This window comes from Vicia villosa, linkage group LG6, assembly GCF_029867415.1.
Source record: "Vicia villosa cultivar HV-30 ecotype Madison, WI linkage group LG6, Vvil1.0, whole genome shotgun sequence".
Lineage (NCBI taxonomy): Eukaryota > Viridiplantae > Streptophyta > Magnoliopsida > Fabales > Fabaceae > Vicia > Vicia villosa.
Genome location: NC_081185.1, coordinates 155,633,345 through 155,651,765, shown reverse-complemented (window position 1 = coordinate 155,651,765; position 18,421 = coordinate 155,633,345). Strand labels below are relative to the sequence as shown.

The 18,421-nt window shown below is 37.3% G+C and overlaps 1 protein-coding gene across 1 annotated transcript; it reads left to right on the top strand.

Annotated features, from left to right (window-relative positions):
* The first annotated feature begins 1,754 nt into the window (after nucleotides 1-1,754).
* On the top strand, nucleotides 1,755-7,611 carry LOC131615065 (protein MAIN-LIKE 2-like). The gene is made up of 3 exons (XM_058886580.1): nucleotides 1,755-2,332; nucleotides 2,424-2,482; nucleotides 7,394-7,611. The coding sequence occupies exons 1-3, from the start codon at nucleotides 1,755-1,757 to the stop codon at nucleotides 7,609-7,611; spliced, it is 855 nt and encodes a 284-aa protein (XP_058742563.1).
* Nucleotides 7,612-18,421: the final 10,810 nt, after the last annotated feature.

The following is an 18,421-nucleotide window of genomic DNA, read 5'->3' as shown; positions in this document are numbered from 1 at the left end:
TCTTAGATTCCTTAGGAAAAAAATCCATGCATCACCCGTCTCACCCTCAACCAGTGCAAAAGCTATTGGAAAGATGTTCCTATTTCCATCTTGTGCAACAGTTAGTAACAGGGTTCCCTTGTATTTTCCGTACAGTCACGTCCCATCAACCTGAACAACGGGTTTGCAGTAAGCGAAACCCTTGATACATGGCTGGAAAGCCCAAAAAAGACGATGGAAAATTCTACAACCATCAATTTGTGTCCCGTCATCTGATAATGCCGGTAGGGTCTCTAGATCGATTACGACACCTGGCAAATAACATTTCATGACCAATAACCACTGCGGAAGGTCGTTGTAGGAGGTCTCCCAATTACCATAGGTAGATGCTATTGCCTTGTTCTTCGCAATCCATGCTTTTTTGTAAGAAATCGTGTAGTTGAATTTCTCACAAATATGAGCAATAATGTGTTTAACCTTCAACGAGGCATCCTCTTGTATGAGACGTTTGATGCTGTCACTGATGATGTTTGAGTTTAATTTTCGATGGTCCTAAGTAATAGCAACCGAAGTGCATGTGTGTTGTCCACTTACCTTTATGATCATCCACGTACCACTTTTTTTCCCCAAAGTACCTCTACATCTGAACGTGCAATCTTCATTCTTACACTTGACTATATATCTTTTAGAATCAGACTTATAAACTTCATAATCAAGAGAGTGTTTGATGTGGTACTGAGCGATAGCAAACACACGCCCCTCTTTACTTGCGAATTTCATTCCAAACAAACCACCTTCAATTTGCATTGGCGGTGGTGTTTCAAATATTGAACCATCATCTTCCTCATCTAAGCTGACATTTCTCATGTGAAGTGGTGGATTATACAGATCCATAGGAACATGATGTTGCCCCACATCCATTTCAAATGATATTTTTTCTGGTAATATTATATCTGATCCTATATCAGTGCGGTTGACGGAGTCGTTCAGTTTTTCTGACATTAAGTCTCAGATACATCAAGTCACTGAAACTGACAGAGAAATTGTTGAAATTTGCTACAGAAAACCCTATTTGAATTCAAATGGGTTGTTGTTATATTCAGAGATGAAGATCAGAACTGATGAAGACGTACGTGAAATGTTTGCGAATTTTTTATTTTTCCTCAACATAGGTCCTATGGAATTGTATGTCAAATTTCGTAGAACAGTTGAAGAAATTTTATCAATGTGTAAAAATCCTAATTAATAGATCTAACCACCATGCAATAAATATGTAACCATATTATTAAATGTTATAACTTCACCACCACCTACCAAATTCTTCTATAAATAGGTAGTTGAGATTTCATTTTCATATCACAATCTCAATACTCTCATCACTTATCTCTTTCTTTGAAATTCTTGCTCTTCATATAAAATGAGTTTCTTCTGGTTTGGTGATAAACATAGGGGAACACCCGAACATGCTGCGATATTGATTTAAATTCATGTTTATATATTTATGTTTATACTTATTTATTTATATATTTGTATGTTTATATTTTTACTTATATATTTTTATATATTTATATATTTGTATGTTTATATTTATACTTATATATTTATATATATTTATATATATATAATTTTTTTTACAGCTTGCTGATCCTGAACAATTTAGAACAAGATCCCATTAAAAATTAGATCCTCCTGATGTTATTATGCCTTACTTGGCGAGATCGGGTTTTGCAAACGTAGCAAGGATACCACATATCCACATAGACACAAGTTTCGTAATGGCCTTGCTCGAAAGATGGAGACCCGAATCACATACATTTCATTTTCCAACTAGTGAGTGTACCATAACGTTGGAAGATGTGAGTATGTTACTGGGTCTACGTGTCAACGGTAATGCTGTAGCCGGTCCTACCGAATTAGACTTGGACATGTGGGAAGAATTTTTGGGTGCTCATCCACCACGTACAGCTTTAAAAGGTCGGATGGTTCTAATATCTTGGCTTAAATCATTGTTAGCTAATAATCCGGTAAATGAAAATTCAACTGTGGGACACTTAACTACATACACTAGAATTTTTAATCTGCTTTTAATTGGCTTATCCTTAATGCCCGATAAAAGGAGTAAATATGTGCATATCATGTGGGTGCCATTGCTACAAGATTTGGAGAGATGCAATACATATAGCTGGGGGTCAGCCGTGTTAGCCTATCTTTATAGAGAAATGTGTAAGTCGGTAGACGTAGAAGTCGAGGGAATGGGAGGGTGTGTTGAACTTATCCAAGCTTGGGGATATTCCCGATTGCCTTTTTTGGCACCCATCTCTCCGGAGCTACCATCATATCCGTATGCTGCGAGGTTTATATTTTTTTTACGATTTTTTTTATTTCAATTTATATTATAAATTTTTAACATTATACATTCTTATATTTAATTTATTCTTACATAGGTGGGGTGCAAAGAAGAAAAAAACGAAGGATAGCCCTCAACATTGTCTACTTGGATACCGTACTCGCATCGATCACATGGTCCATGGAAACGTAAAATATCTATCTATCTATCTATATTTTTTTATAACGTCAATCACTTCAATTTTATTTTATTATTAATTAACTTTTATTTTTAATCTGCAACAATTTATTTGGAGACCATATATCAACTATCCGCCCCTAGATAATAACGACCACACAATGTCGAATGCAATCGTTCCGATCATATGCTTCTGGATTGTCGAATGGCAGCAATCTGATAGGGTAAAGTTGCAGTTTGGGTTCTGTAACAGCCGGAATTTAATTATTTATTTAATTAAATTGTATAAGGAAATTATTTGTTGGAATTAGTCGAAGTTAGAATTATTGACATTATTATAAGAGGCGTAATTGGAATTATACGTTGTGTTGGGCGGATAAATTAATGATCGAGAAATTAGTCGTTTTAATCAGAGAATAATATTAGAGATAATATTACTATAATGGACTATTATTAATTTAAGTTGATTTAAGTCGTAGAGAATGATATTGAATATGTTGAGTTGGTGGTTCTGACGATTTATTTTATAGTCGGTAGTTAGTCAATTTGGTTGAGAGAAATAATAATAGAATTAATATTATGGATTATGAGAGTGTTTTATTTAAGTGGGCTTAGACGTTGCGTTGGTGATAGTAATCATGGGGGTGTTAATTAGTAAGCCCAAATGAAGATTATAATTATAATAATAAAGGAAATAAGAAGAGAAGTTAGGTCTCAGTAGACGTGGAGAAAGAAGAAAAGTTGGAGAAAGAGGAGAGGTGAAGAAGAGAGCCATGGCGGAAGAGAAAAGCTAGAGGAAGTCCAATTTTCGCAGCAAGTTTCTGCAGTGAGACACCTTAGAAAAACATACGTTTCTCCCAATCCAACCGTTGGATCGTCGCGGTTCTTGGATACAACGTTCCAGACTCGTAGAGGTAACTTCTGACCGAAGCGATTTTCGTTTTGATGATTTTAAGTCCGTCTGACAAAGCGATTTCCGAACAGGTTTTTGGTGCGTCTCTGCACGTTGTTAGAAAATATTTTCGGAGAAAAGTTGGAAGCGGCGACATAAGCTATGGAAACCGGGAGAGTAGAGCGATCTCATATCCAAGGTAAGGGTGGGATTCTAGCTCTATAAACGGGATTATGATGAATGATATGTGGGGGTTATGGTTGTATGATTGCCTTTGTTTTGTGTGTTGTGATTGTATTGTTGAATGTTGAAATTGATTGATGTCTGTGAATAAGGTTATAAAAGTCCAACCAATGGTTGTGGGAAATTAAACTAGGGTTTATAATTATTATTATTGAGGAATTAGTTGTAGAAAATTGCTAGATGTTGGTGGAGTATAACTATAATATTGCTATGTTCATTTGATGGTTGAAATTAAATTGCACTGGAATCGAAGGAAGAAAATTGAGTTTTAATTTTGTTGGAAGATTCTGTCAGCGCAGGTAAGCGCCAAGGTTTGGACGCGGCGCGAACTGAAGGTTTCTGTGGTGTTCGCGGCGCAAAGAGAGGTTCACGGCGCGTGCTAAACGAGTTTTAGAAATATGTTTTGATTTTTGGCCGTTGATGTTTTATGTTGGTTGTTGGGATCAAGCCTTAGTAGGATTAACTTGAGAAGAATTATAATTATTATTAGTGAAGAAATTGGTTTAAATTAATTAGAATATTATACCGTTGGAATTGACTAATTTAATTAGTAGAAATTATAGTGATGATTCTTAGTGATGAGATATGTAGTTAATGGATTAAGTTGTATAAAGATGGAATTGGTGTGAAGAAGAAATAGCAGTAGTAATAACGATGATATATGTAGCAGGCTGAATTAGTAGCATAATTGGAATTAATAATAGAATTAACGAATAGTAGAATTGGAATTAGAATGATAAGAATTGTTGGTAGTAGATTGATTAATAAATTGAAGAATTAGTACCTAGATGTTTAGGGGTTGTTTTATAATGATTAAGTTGATGCAAATTGATGCATGTTTAAGTTGTTGTTTTCGTTGTTGTTGTTCTGGTTGTTGTTGTTGATACGTTGATTAAGTTGCAGGTCTTATGACCAATGTTGTTTAAGTTATTGAGGATGCGTTGATTAAGTTGCAGGTCTTATGACCAAGGTTGATTAAGTTGTTTGCGGTTGTTGCATTGTTGTGTTGTGACGTTGTAGTTGTTGTTATTGTTTCATGCATACATTTGCATATTACGTTGGCCTGGATTGGAAAAATGTTTAAGTTGGCCTTGACGACACCTGTTTAAGTTGAAATGCCTCGATAACCTGGCATATGTTTAAGTTGGGAGTTCTGCTCCAATGGTACCACATGCATTTGCACAGTTGAGTCGCATTTGAAGTTGTTGTTGTTATTACGTTGTTGTTGTTATAAGTTGTTGTTGTTATACTTGTTGCTGATAATTGTTACTATACTTGTTATTGGTAAATAATTATTATAACCGTTGTTGCTATTTGTTATTATAACTGTTGTTTGAATAAGTATGAAGTGGTGAAATTGTATGATCTAATCTTAATATATTATTTATCATACGCTTGTTTATATTGTTGGATATTTCACCCCTTCTGAATGATGTTTCCCTACCATGGGAAATGGACAGGTACTTAAGATAGCGGTGGAAGTTTGAAGTGATTTTATGAAGTCTTTAGTTACTGTTAGTTCGAGTTGGGTCTTGCTCTGATACGTAGCACTCGGGGGATGAACGATTGTCTTTTAATTGTTGCTATAACTATAAGTTGTTAACTTTTAAATGGAATTTATGAAGTAATATGACGTTGGTGAAGTTGTTTTAGTTTAATAAAAATATTATGCGAAGTGAAGTTGAATAATTGATATTATTATTATTATTAATAAAAGTTGTTTTATTTTTTAAAAGAGTAAACAGGTTTTATTGGTTCATCCGAGTTATGTGCTATGTATCTATGATATATGTGATTAAGTTGTTTGTTGTTTTACGTTGAATGTGACATCTCAATTGTATATTGAATTTCCGCACTTTGATTTTATTAAATATTCGTTGGGTAGATTTGGGGTGTTACAGGTTCCACCAAGAACCACCGCCCCAACCACGTTGCTTAAAAGAACACCATGAAATGACGATGAAAGAATCATGGAATACTCCGTATACTCGATTGTACCGCAGTGAGCACCAAAAATGGAGAAATGTGGTGAGATATTGCCTGACTAGACCTACGGTTGACCCACAGTCTGTGCCAACTCACGAATATATGAATTGGTATAGATCTTTGCCGTTTACGCACGCTTCTGCAGATCAATGACTCGTTGATCGACGTACTCAACCTTCCTCTTCCCAAATGCCACCTACCCAACCACAAACATTCAACAACCCACCATTCTCACAACCCTCCTCGTCAAACATATACGACCAACCATCCCAAAATTACCAAACACAACAACAACAATTCTCATACAATCCGACCCAACACCAAACTCAGTACACCCCATCGCAACAAACAGATAACCCTTTCCAAACACCACAACAACCAATACAATTCATGTACCAACATTGTCATACCCCAAAATTTGCCCATCACATTTTATACTCAAGCTCATTTGAATCTTAGAAGCTTAAGATTCGACTGAGTATACACTCTCCTAAACAACAGCCTTCTAACTAGGGTTTTCCCTCTCTCAAAGAAAAGTCAGGTTCTGATGCCTCCAATGGACTCCATGACCTCTCATATGATTCAAATGATCCACATGCCAAGTCTGAAAATGCTTAATTTGAGAGATATGAGCTAATACATTATAGGTCCTTCTAAAGGATCGCAAAAAGTCATTTTTTCTCAAAGCTCATAACTTGAGCATGGAATATTTAATCGAGATGAAACCAAAAGCATCATTTAAAGGACATTCTAAACTTTCTAGAATGATCAATAACACCTTCACAGGGCTAAAATTGAGAGAAATACACATTGCTAAAGTCGGGAAAGTTTAGAAAGGTATATGAAGTGCAAAGTGAAGAACTGTGATTTTTTGAACCCATGGGCCTAAAATATGGATGTCAAATATGTCCATGAGCTTCATAAGCATCCCTAAACTAACTACTTTATTTTTTATAAAATTTATCTCGTTTATTTGAATTTTTATTCATTTAAATGCAAATAAATTATTATAAAATATTGAAAAATTAGTTTTAATAAAGGATTTAATTTTCTTATCAAATCTAATCAATCAAAAGGTCCAAATATGCTACAATTTTCGTGACAAGAGGAGTAGGAAAGATTTGGAATAACATGAACCAAGAATAGAAAGAAATATGTGAGATTTTCTCAAATTTTCAAGTCACCAAGGAAAACAAATGTCCAAGCCCAAAAGGTAACCCTAATCTACTTCTTATATATACAAACATTCAGAATGCATCAAGGGACAGAGCTGCAGCCCTAAAACCCTAACATCAAGATGTTTCTCAAAACTTCCAAAAAACTTAAAAACTAGGGCACGCACTAAAATTCATGTTCAGGCGTTCTCAGGCGATTTTAATCACCTCACCATCATCCTGAGATGTCCAGGATTCGGTTCATGCCTTCATGCAAGCTCTGACAGTCCCAAGATGCTCTCCCTCGAAAACCATGGTTGTATCATCTTCTTTAGTTTCAAATCTTTTATCCATGCCATTTAAATGAATTTGATGTGTTCTTTCTTGTTCATGTTGATGTTTAGGTTGGTTCGGAACGTTCTTCATCGAGTTTTGATGCATCTATGGACATTCACCATTGTTAGGGCACAATGGAGCTTTCTCTTCGTGTTCCTATGTCCAAGGGGTTCTATGCGAAACCGATTCAATAATCTTGACCAGGGTGCGATTCTGAGTAGATCTGGGCGATTGGTTTTGATGTTTAACGTTGTTTTGTTGAGTTGTGATTTTCTTCAGGAATTAGCTACGAATACTTGATGCAGAATCCGCAGCTAACAAGAGGCAAAATCGCAGCTATTGGAGGGGTACAATCAGGAACGATGATGAACAGTGGTGGGACATGCGCGGAGCATTCTGATTGGACAGTCAAAAAAATAATCTCTCTCTCCAGGCGCAGACGTTTTGTATTTGCCGGTCAAAAGTCTCCCTCCGTTCTCATTGGACACCAGCGCTAGTGGTGGGCCCCTGGTTTGACTGAGGGTTGAATAAGCCACGTTTTGCAAATATAATCTCTCGGCGTGGAATTATCTTCAACAAAGCTTACATGGTTCAGCTGGCAACGCTTGGAGTTCCTTCACCTTAAGGGAGGGGGTTCGATCCCTGCTCCCGCATACACTTTTGGGAATTATTCAGCTTCAGATCCCACGCGCGCTGCTAGATAAAGATCATCATGTGCCCTCCATCATCAGCCGTTAAATTTCCACTAAAGCCAGATCAGAGAGCTCAGGATGCACGCTCACCATGCACCATCAGGAAGGCCATACGCATGATCAGAGCTAAGTCATTATCCTTTATTTATTTATTTTTATTACTTTATTTAAATTTTAGTTTTATTTTCTTTTATTCTCTTGTTATAAGTTATTTCTTTATTTATCTTGACAAAATAATGTTATATAATTATTTTATAATTGTTTTTAAATCGGAAACTCGATTTTCTTTACAATCCTTTAATTTTAATTTTAATTTATATGCTTAATTAATTAAGATATTAGGTTAACCTTATAACTATTATATTCTATTCTGGCTCATCTAGCCATTTTATCGAACCTTCGATTCCATTAACCTTTTAGGGTTTGCTCAACCCCATTTATTTGTCTTTTGGGGATGATATAGGGTTGTACCATAGTTACTGAATGCTAAATGCACTAACATTTCTCTTCTTCATTCCTAATTTTTTCAGGTTACCGTTAGGGTTCTTCCGCCTACGCGCCATATCAGATCAAAAGCTAAGTCCTTGATTTGATTATTATTATTTTAAATATTATTTATTTTTGCCTTACAAAATTAATTAGGATTTACTTTTAAATACCCATGAACGCCTCATACACTCACCATTATATATTTTCCTTTGTAGAATTGATCAAGGGTTCGAGGAAGATCAAGGTTCAAGATCAAAATGATAAAACTAATTATTGATTTCTTTTATTTCCGTCTTTTAAGGTCCCCCATCCCCGCAGGTGTTTATTGTAATAGTTGTAGGTTTTTTTTATTTTTCTGTCTTTAACTTTCCGCAATTTTAAACTGCGTGGTTAGTAATCTTAGGGAGTGCAAGCCTTTAACAGAAGTAGATAACTAATTACAAGATAAATATCTGAATTAACCACGTGATTGTTGCACCCACACACCTTTAGGGTAATCCCTCTGGTTGCCTTGTTGCCTTATTACTGTTGCCCTGTTGCCTTTAAATTGTTAAAATAGTCAAGCCCCTCGATTCCGAGGATACCTAAAGCAAAGTTGCCTACAATATTAAAAATCATCTAGTCCCTCGAAGTTGCCTCGGTAAAAGATGATTGTCCCGAATTGCTAAGGTATCCTCGCATGATGCCTAAAAAGATTAATGACTATTATATCCTTCCCTTAGACTACCTGCCCTCTTTATGGCAAGGGACAGTCTTATGGCGAAAGATACTTCTCTCGATGACCCGCACATCCAATTGAAAGACTTCCTGCCCTCTCATGGTATGGATAGACCCTTTCAAACGAAAGACTTAAAGAACACGAAAGACAAATATTAGGGTAGGTAGTTCTTAATTGCTTGCTCATATTCAAAAGTCAAATGCTTTTCACACCTCTTATTTCAAAACAATTTCAAAACAAGGCTACGCTTATTTACAAGCTAAAGTCCTTAACGAAATCTTTTACTAATCACACACGACACTTTTCAAACAATTCAAACAAACAAAGTGAGCTAAGCAATTAAGAGCCCATGGATAACCATGGATGCAAAGGGTGCCTTACACCTTCCCTTTGTATAACTTACCCCCCGAACTCAAAATCTTTCAAAGGTCTTTCCTGTTCTTTTTGCCTTTCCAATTGGATAAAATAAAAGTCGGTGGCGACTCATGCTTAACCGCGACATTTCAATATAAAAAGTCAGTTCACCGTATTACAGAACTGGCGACTCTGCTGGGGATGCTTTCGATTAAAAGAGGGGTTACCTTAGAGTTTAGGATTCACTTTAATTGTTTGATTTGTTTGCTTTATATTTCAAAGGCTGTTATGGGTATTTACTTGTGTGAAAGATCCTAACCCGGATCTGAGAACCTTAGGTAAATGGCATGAGACCAAGGAGACTGCACAGCGTATACTGATGTGGTTGATCTGGTGGCCATCGTTAGTGTGACACATTTGTTTGTCCTGGTGTTCCTTGGGATCCGACTCGAGGAAACACTTGGCTGCTGCGTGGTGTCATTAAGCACTAATTCGCCCTAGAACCCTAGTTGAACTTGGCCTTGGCCTATTAGAAAGTAGCGAGATGGCTGGCTTTGGTTCCGACCGAAGTTGGTTGATACTCGAAGCTACACTCATATGGACTAGACTTTCAGGACCTTCTTGGTTGGTGATTCGATTGCCGAACTGAGATAAGCGCCTTCGAGAAAGGTCAATGATATGAGCTCCCTAGAACCCGATCTTTATATAGGACAGGTTGAACCAACTTAACTTCAGTGGGGAGGGTACTTACCTACGAACTTCATGCAAGTCTCTTAACTTAAGGGAACTTGTGTAACTTGTGTGCGTTTGCTACTAACCTTTGTTTCTTTGCAGGTTTTGTTAAAAGACTTGTTTGCCCTCACTATTCCATGTTGTTCCTAATAAGTTGCATACTAACCGTTGTTTCCTTGCAGGATTCGCTTGTAGGGCATTTCGTCCTCATTACCTTATGCTCTAACCCTTTATTTCCTTGCAGGGATTGTCTGTAGGACACCTAGTCCTTATGACCTTATGCTTTACTTAATGCATTGCATCTGCATGACATCATGACATCATGACATATCATATTAACTAACCCTTTCAAGGATCTTCGGTATTTAGGGCGCACAATTTCAGGTACTCTTATCAGGGATTAAATTCCTATCAAGGGGCAAGAGGATTTATTTTCCTCTAGCCACATACCTTCCAATTCAAAGACTCATACCTAGCAAGGGGCAAGAGGATTTATTTTCCTCTAGCCACGTACCATCCAATTCAGAAGTATCGCGAATCAGAGGCGATGACCCACTCGATATGGTGAGCTTGGTTCTCAAAGAAAGACGTTCAAAGACAAAATTCAGAATTCTTCAGACAAAGACGCGACCAAATCATTTTTTAAATGTTGCTAACTAAATTCCTAAAGATCCTTGAAAATATTGCATTTGCACTCATAACATCGCATAACAGGTTTCTCACAACAGGTATCTCATCCTCTCTTGCTGTTTACTTCAGCATCATGAATTTCGAGCAATCAGGCGAACACCTTCCGGCTCAGAACATCTGATCCTAAACTTTGATTCTGAACTCAGCCAAGGGGCAAGAAGAATTAAAGGCACTCCTATTCCTGGGGTACAATTACAATGCGAGATGCGCTTATTATTCGAACAATCCTGGTTATGGTGTAAAGGATGGTAAACCGTTGAAGCGTGCCATTAAAGATTTAATCATGACACTCAAATCAGAAAAGACCACGACAATGAAGTCACGACAACTGAGTCACGACAACTGAGTCACGATAATGGAATCACGACAACTGAGTCACGATAATGGAATCACGACAACTGAGTCACGATAATGGAATCACGACAACTGAGTCACGATAATGGAATCACGACAACTGAGTCACGATAATGGAATCATGACAACTGAGTCACGATAATGGAATCACGACAACGAAGTCACGACAACTGAGTCACGATAATGGAATCACGACAACTGAGTCACGATAATGGAATCACGACAACTGAGTCACGATAATGGAATCACGACAACGAAGTCACGACAACTGAGTCACGATAATGGAATCACGACAACTGAGTCACGATAATGGAATCACGACAACGAAGTCACGACAACTGAGTCACGATAATGGAATCATGACAACTGAGTCACGATAATGGAATCACAACAACAAAGTCACGACAACTGAGTCACGATAATGGAATCATGACAACTGAGTCACAACAATCAATTCACTCATACGATCCAGACGCTCAGGGAAATCGAGCCAACGAAGTCTAACACCAACTATAAACTCAATGCGAGATGCGCGTACCATTCCAACAGTCTTGGACATTACACAAACAATTGCTGGACATTAAGGAATAAAAATTCAAGATCTGATCAATGACGGAGAAATCAAATCCAACTCTCCTAAAACTCCTGTGGTGATCACCGCTCCTATGCCTAGTCATGACAAGACGGATTGACGTCTAGACGGACGAACTTTTGGATCATTAGATCTACTTTCATTTGCATGTTTCTTTTCTGTTTGTTTAAACATTCAAATTATGATAGACATTATCTGTTTTAATAATCATCATCAGTGCATTGCATATGTTTGTCTTGAATAAATTATTTCGTTATCACTCATTTTAAATTATGTCTTTATTCTGCATATGTTTTGTGATATTCAACTCCTGCTAAGCTGTAAGCCTTTTGAGGGAGAATGACGAAAACGATACTGCAACCTCACACAGTATGCTTCTGAGCGGACTATGCTGACGATGTACAGGCATTGTTTCAATTCCTAAACAGTGGAGATATAAGGATGATAATCCCTCGTCAACCCTTTTTGAGCCTAAGAAGTAGAAGTTTCTTTCTTGTATTAATCAAAACCCTTGATCAAAACCTGGGGCAGGGTAGTTCTCAGTTAATCTGGCTGAGCATTCTATTTCAAGAGAATCATTCAGTACACCTTTCAACAAAGGTTGTAATCACAAGCGTTCATCCGCACACATCAAAGAAGTGTTGGAGGTGTCAACCAAAAACCAATGACGGTTCATCAATCAGTAAGGCAGTTAATATCTTTCAAAAAAATGAAAAAACATATATACAAAGAAAAGCCTGCTAAGTCAAAAATCAAAAGACGACTTAGGCAAAATCAAGGCATCCCGCTGACTGTAATCTCAGAAATAAACAGTTCAGGCAAAAGTTAGGGATATCAAAAAGATGAAAAAAGAGAAGTCAATATACAACACAATGTTGTGACTACCAAAGGAAGAAGCGACTGCCATCTCAAAAGCTTTCCTTGCTTGTGAACCATCATCATTATCAAAGGTGTAAATCCAAAAGTCTCTTGGAACCTGAATGCATAAGTTGAATTAACTGAGCTTAGGATCGAAGATCATCACGAAGAGGGGTGGGTACAATCAAATTTTGAGCCTTTATCCTTCGTTTCTTAAACCGTGAACCAAGCCACGTTACAACCCTTAAAAGTCCTAACTGAAGCACGGTTAGTTCGAAAGCATACTGTCACAAAAAAGGTATCCTGACTCCTTAAGGTTTACCACAAATGCTGAGTTGACACTTCGTTTTTTACAAACATCACGTTTTTATAAACATCATGCTTTTACATATCCAATTTTAAATGTTTTTCAATAAACTCAAGACAGACGTATGCATTGCATCTCATGAATTCATTATTAAACATATTTTGCTACATAATCTCAAATGTTAGCATCAGGAAGAATTTGCACATGGTATGGCTAATGACTCAAAGTTATCTCGACCAACACAGATTACTCCAAGAAGCAATGTCTTCTACGTATACAAGGGGCGTGGCATGTTTTGCCCAATCAATCTGGGGCAACCAAGTCAAGATTTCGAGAATCTCTCAAAGATGCAAAAAAAATCAGGGGCATGCATATAAGTAAATCTAAGTCTATTTCCGATCAACGTGAGACATTGTCATGAGCCTATGATTGCTGGGAGCATATCGCCCATAGTAAATATCTCATAAAATCCTCGCGAGGCGAATCTTTCCAAAGTTCCTGCTAACTGGGGCAAATCTATGCAAGTCCAAATTCAACATCTTGATCAATACTCAGTGGCGTGTCCTGAATCAAGTAGTAAGTTACTATGATACTGGGGGCAACTTTCCAGACACCCACATCTCCCCACAAAGCCACGTTCGTAAGATCATATCCCCACAGAGCAATTCTCAAGAAGATATCTTCAAACATATTCGTCTCGACAAAGACATGACTCCCCAACAGAGTTTACATCTCCCGCATTACCGGTCATCCAATATGTTGCTCTTCTCCAACATGGTTTATCTCTAAAATCAGGGTACATCAAGTCACTGATCATCTCCAAGCAGAAATCATAGATTCCCAGCTGAGCATCTTCAAGACAAGATCAGACAGTACAATTACAAGGACATAAAGATCTACTTTCTTAATCAAAGACAACATAAATCATATTCACATATCATATGTCATAAACATATTCATACATTGCATACATTACCTCATAATGAACTCATACATAACATGCAAAAGCTCTCGTTTATTTTGAGGGATTCATTACATAACCCATGCATCATGACATTGCATAAAGATTAACCTTACCTTTTTCAGAATACAGGTACCGACAAATGAACGAAATCTCCAACTTTCCAAGATCTAATTCAGCTACTACGAATGGTACTGACACGATCAACGCTCGAAGATCTAATTCATTTACCACGAACGGTAATGACACGATCACTTTCAAAGTCTAATTCAGCTACTACGAACAGTACTGACACGACAAAAGATCTAATTCGGTTACTACGAACGGTACTGACACGGTCAACTCTCAGAGATCTAATTCTATCATCACGAACGGTGTAGACACGATCACTGACCTTCTCAGTCTAATTCAGCTACTACGAACGGTACTGACACGACAGAAGATCTAATTCAGATACTACGAACGGTACTGACACGATCAAATTTCAGAGGTCTAATTCTATCATCACGAACGGTGTAGACACGATCACTGACGTCCACGGTCTAATTCAGTTACTACGAACGGTGCTGACACGACAAGATAATCTAATTCTATCATCACGAACGGTGTAGACACGATTATCTCTCCAAGATCTAATTCAGTTACTACGAACGGTGCTGACACGACAAGAGATCTAATTCCATCATCACGAACGATGTGGACACGATCAACTATTTCCTAAGTCTTATTTCAGTTATTACGAACGGTACTGACACGACAAAAGATCTAATTCTATCATCACGAACGGTGTAGACACGATCATCTTCCAAAGTCTAATTCAGTTACTACGAACGGTGCTGACACGACCAACTCTCCAAAAATCTAATTCATCTACTATACGATCAACATTCAAACAACTACTTCTCAAACACTTCAGTCTCCACATCTGGATGGCATCTTTAAGCCCATCTCCGACAAAAAGTCCCTACTTTAGCGAGGGCAAATTTATGGGCATTCTAGTGTTCAATCCTCTTCTACCTTCAGATTCCGACTGGCGTACAAACCACTCCACATCTTCAGGTTTAAGAAAATTGAACAGGGGCAGCTGTCATACCCCAAAATTTGCCCATCACATTTTATACTCAAGCTCATTTGAATCTTAGAAGCTTAAGATTCGACTGAGTATGCACTCTCCTAAACAACAGCCTTCTAACTAGGGTTTTCCCTCTCTCAAAGAAAAGTCAGGTTCTGATGCCTCCAATGGACTCCATGACCTCTCATATGATTCAAATGATCCACATGCCAAGTCTGAAAATGCTTAATTTGAGAGATATGAGCTAATACATTATAGGTCCTTCTAAAGGATCGCAAAAAGTCATTTTTTCTCAAAGCTCATAACTTGAGCATGGAATATTTAATCGAGATGAAACCAAAAGCATCATTTAAAGGACATTCTAAACTTTCTAGAATGATCAATAACACCTTCACAGGGCTAAAATTGAGAGAAATACACATTGCTAAAGTCGGGAAAGTTTAGAAAGGTATATGAAGTGCAAAGTGAAGAACTGTGATTTTTTGAACCCATGGGCCTAAAATATGGATGTCAAATATGTCCATGAGCTTCATAAGCATCCCTAAACTAACTACTTTATTTTTTATAAAATTTATCTCGTTTATTTGAATTTTTATTCATTTAAATGCAAATAAATTATTATAAAATATTGAAAAATTAGTTTTAATAAAGGATTTAATTTTCTTATCAAATCTAATCAATCAAAAGGTCCAAATATGCTACAATTTTCGTGACAAGAGGAGTAGGAAAGATTTGGAATAACATGAACCAAGAATAGAAAGAAATATGTGAGATTTTCTCAAATTTTCAAGTCACCAAGGAAAACAAATGTCCAAGCCCAAAAGGTAACCCTAATCTACTTCTTATATATACAAACATTCAGAATGCATCAAGGGACAGAGCTGCAGCCCTAAAACCCTAACATCAAGATGTTTCTCAAAACTTCCAAAAAACTTAAAAACTAGGGCACGCACTAAAATTCATGTTCAGGCGTTCTCAGGCGATTTTAATCACCTCACCATCATCCTGAGATGTCCAGGATTCGGTTCATGCCTTCATGCAAGCTCTGACAGTCCCAAGATGCTCTCCCTCGAAAACCATGGTTGTATCATCTTCTTTAGTTTCAAATCTTTTATCCATGCCATTTAAATGAATTTGATGTGTTCTTTCTTGTTCATGTTGATGTTTAGGTTGGTTCGGAACGTTCTTCATCGAGTTTTGATGCATCTATGGACATTCACCATTGTTAGGGCACAATGGAGCTTTCTCTTCGTGTTCCTATGTCCAAGGGGTTCTATGCGAAACCGATTCAATAATCTTGACCAGGGTGCGATTCTGAGTAGATCTGGGCGATTGGTTTTGATGTTTAACGTTGTTTTGTTGAGTTGTGATTTTCTTCAGGAATTAGCTACGAATACTTGATGCAGAATCCGCAGCTAACAAGAGGCAAAATCGCAGCTATTGGAGGGGTACAATCAGGAACGATGATGAACAGTGGTGGGACACGCGCGGAGCATTCTGATTGGACAGTCAAAAAAATAATCTCTCTCTCCAGGCGCAGACGTTTTGTATTGGCCGGTCAAAAGTCTCCCTCCGTTCTCATTGGACACCAGCGCTAGTGGTGGGCCCCTGGTTTGACTGAGGGTTGAATAAGCCACGTTTTGCAAATATAATCTCTCGGCGTGGAATTATCTTCAACAAAGCTTACATGGTTCAGCTGGCAACGCTTGGAGTTCCTTCACCTTAAGGGAGGGGGTTCGATCCCTGCTCCCGCATACACTTTTGGGAATTATTCAGCTTCAGATCCCACGCGCGCTGCTAGATAAAGATCATCATGTGCCCTCCATCATCAGCCGTTAAATTTCCACTAAAGCCAGATCAGAGAGCTCAGGATGCACGCTCACCATGCACCATCAGGAAGGCCATACGCATGATCAGAGCTAAGTCATTATCCTTTATTTATTTATTTTTATTACTTTATTTAAATTTTAGTTTTATTTTCTTTTATTCTCTTGTTATAAGTTATTTCTTTATTTATCTTGACAAAATAATGTTATATAATTATTTTATAATTGTTTTTAAATCGGAAACTCGATTTTCTTTACAATCCTTTAATTTTAATTTTAATTTATATGCTTAATTAATTAAGATATTAGGTTAACCTTATAACTATTATATTCTATTCTGGCTCATCTAGCCATTTTATCGAACCTTCGATTCCATTAACCTTTTAGGGTTTGCTCAATCCCATTTATTTGTCTTTTGGGGATGATATAGGGTTGTACCATAGTTACTGAATGCTAAATGCACTAACATTTCTCTTCTTCATTCCTAATTTTTTCAGGTTACCGTTAGGGTTCTTCCGCCTACGCGCCATATCAGATCAAAAGCTAAGTCCTTGATTTGATTATTATTATTTTAAATATTATTTATTTTTGCCTTACAAAATTAATTAGGATTTACTTTTAAATACCCATGAACGCCTCATACACTCACCATTATATATTTTCCTTTGTAGAATTGATCAAGGGTTCGAGGAAGATCAAGGTTCAAGATCAAAATGATAAAACTAATTATTGATTTCTTTTATTTCCGTCTTTTAAGGTCCCCCATCCCCGCAGGTGTTTATTGTAATAGTTGTAGGTTTTTTTTATTTTTCTGTCTTTAACTTTCCGCAATTTTAAACTGCGTGGTTAGTAATCTTAGGGAGTGCAAGCCTTTAACAGAAGTAGATAACTAATTACAAGATAAATATCTGAATTAACCACGTGATTGTTGCACCCACACACCTTTAGGGTAATCCCTCTGGTTGCCTTGTTGCCTTATTACTGTTGCCCTGTTGCCTTTAAATTGTTAAAATAGTCAAGCCCCTCGATTCCGAGGATACCTAAAGCAAAGTTGCCTACAATATTAAAAATCATCTAGTCCCTCGAAGTTGCCTCGGTAAAAGATGATTGTCCCGAATTGCTAAGGTATCCTCGCATGATGCCTAAAAAGATTAATGACTATTATATCCTTCCCTTAGACTACCTGCCCTCTTTATGGCAAGGGACAGTCTTATGGCGAAAGATACTTCTCTCGATGACCCGCACATCCAATTGAAAGACTTCCTGCCCTCTCATGGTATGGATAGACCCTTTCAAACGAAAGACTTAAAGAACACGAAAGACAAATATTAGGGTAGGTAGTTCTTAATTGCTTGCTCATATTCAAAAGTCAAATGCTTTTCACACCTCTTATTTCAAAACAATTTCAAAACAAGGCTACGCTTATTTACAAGCTAAAGTCCTTAACGAAATCTTTTACTAATCACACACGACACTTTTCAAACAATTCAAACAAACAAAGTGAGCTAAGCAATTAAGAGCCCATGGATAACCATGGATGCAAAGGGTGCCTTACACCTTCCCTTTGTATAACTTACCCCCCGAACTCAAAATCTTTCAAAGGTCTTTCCTGTTCTTTTTGCCTTTCCAATTGGATAAAATAAAAGTCGGTGGCGACTCATG

What these genes read in the sequence shown, in the direction of transcription:
- LOC131615065 (XM_058886580.1), top strand. Translation starts at nt 1,755, where the DNA reads ATGGCCTTGCTCGAAAGATGGAGACCCGAATCACATACATTTCATTTT. An exon ending in TCATATCCGTATGCTGCGAG is followed by an intron (nt 2,333 to 2,423) that starts GTTTATATTTTT and finishes ATTCTTACATAG; the next exon opens with GTGGGGTGCAAAGAAGAAAA. An exon ending in ACATTGTCTACTTGGATACC is followed by an intron (nt 2,483 to 7,393) that starts GTACTCGCATCG and finishes GATTTTCTTCAG; the next exon opens with GAATTAGCTACGAATACTTG.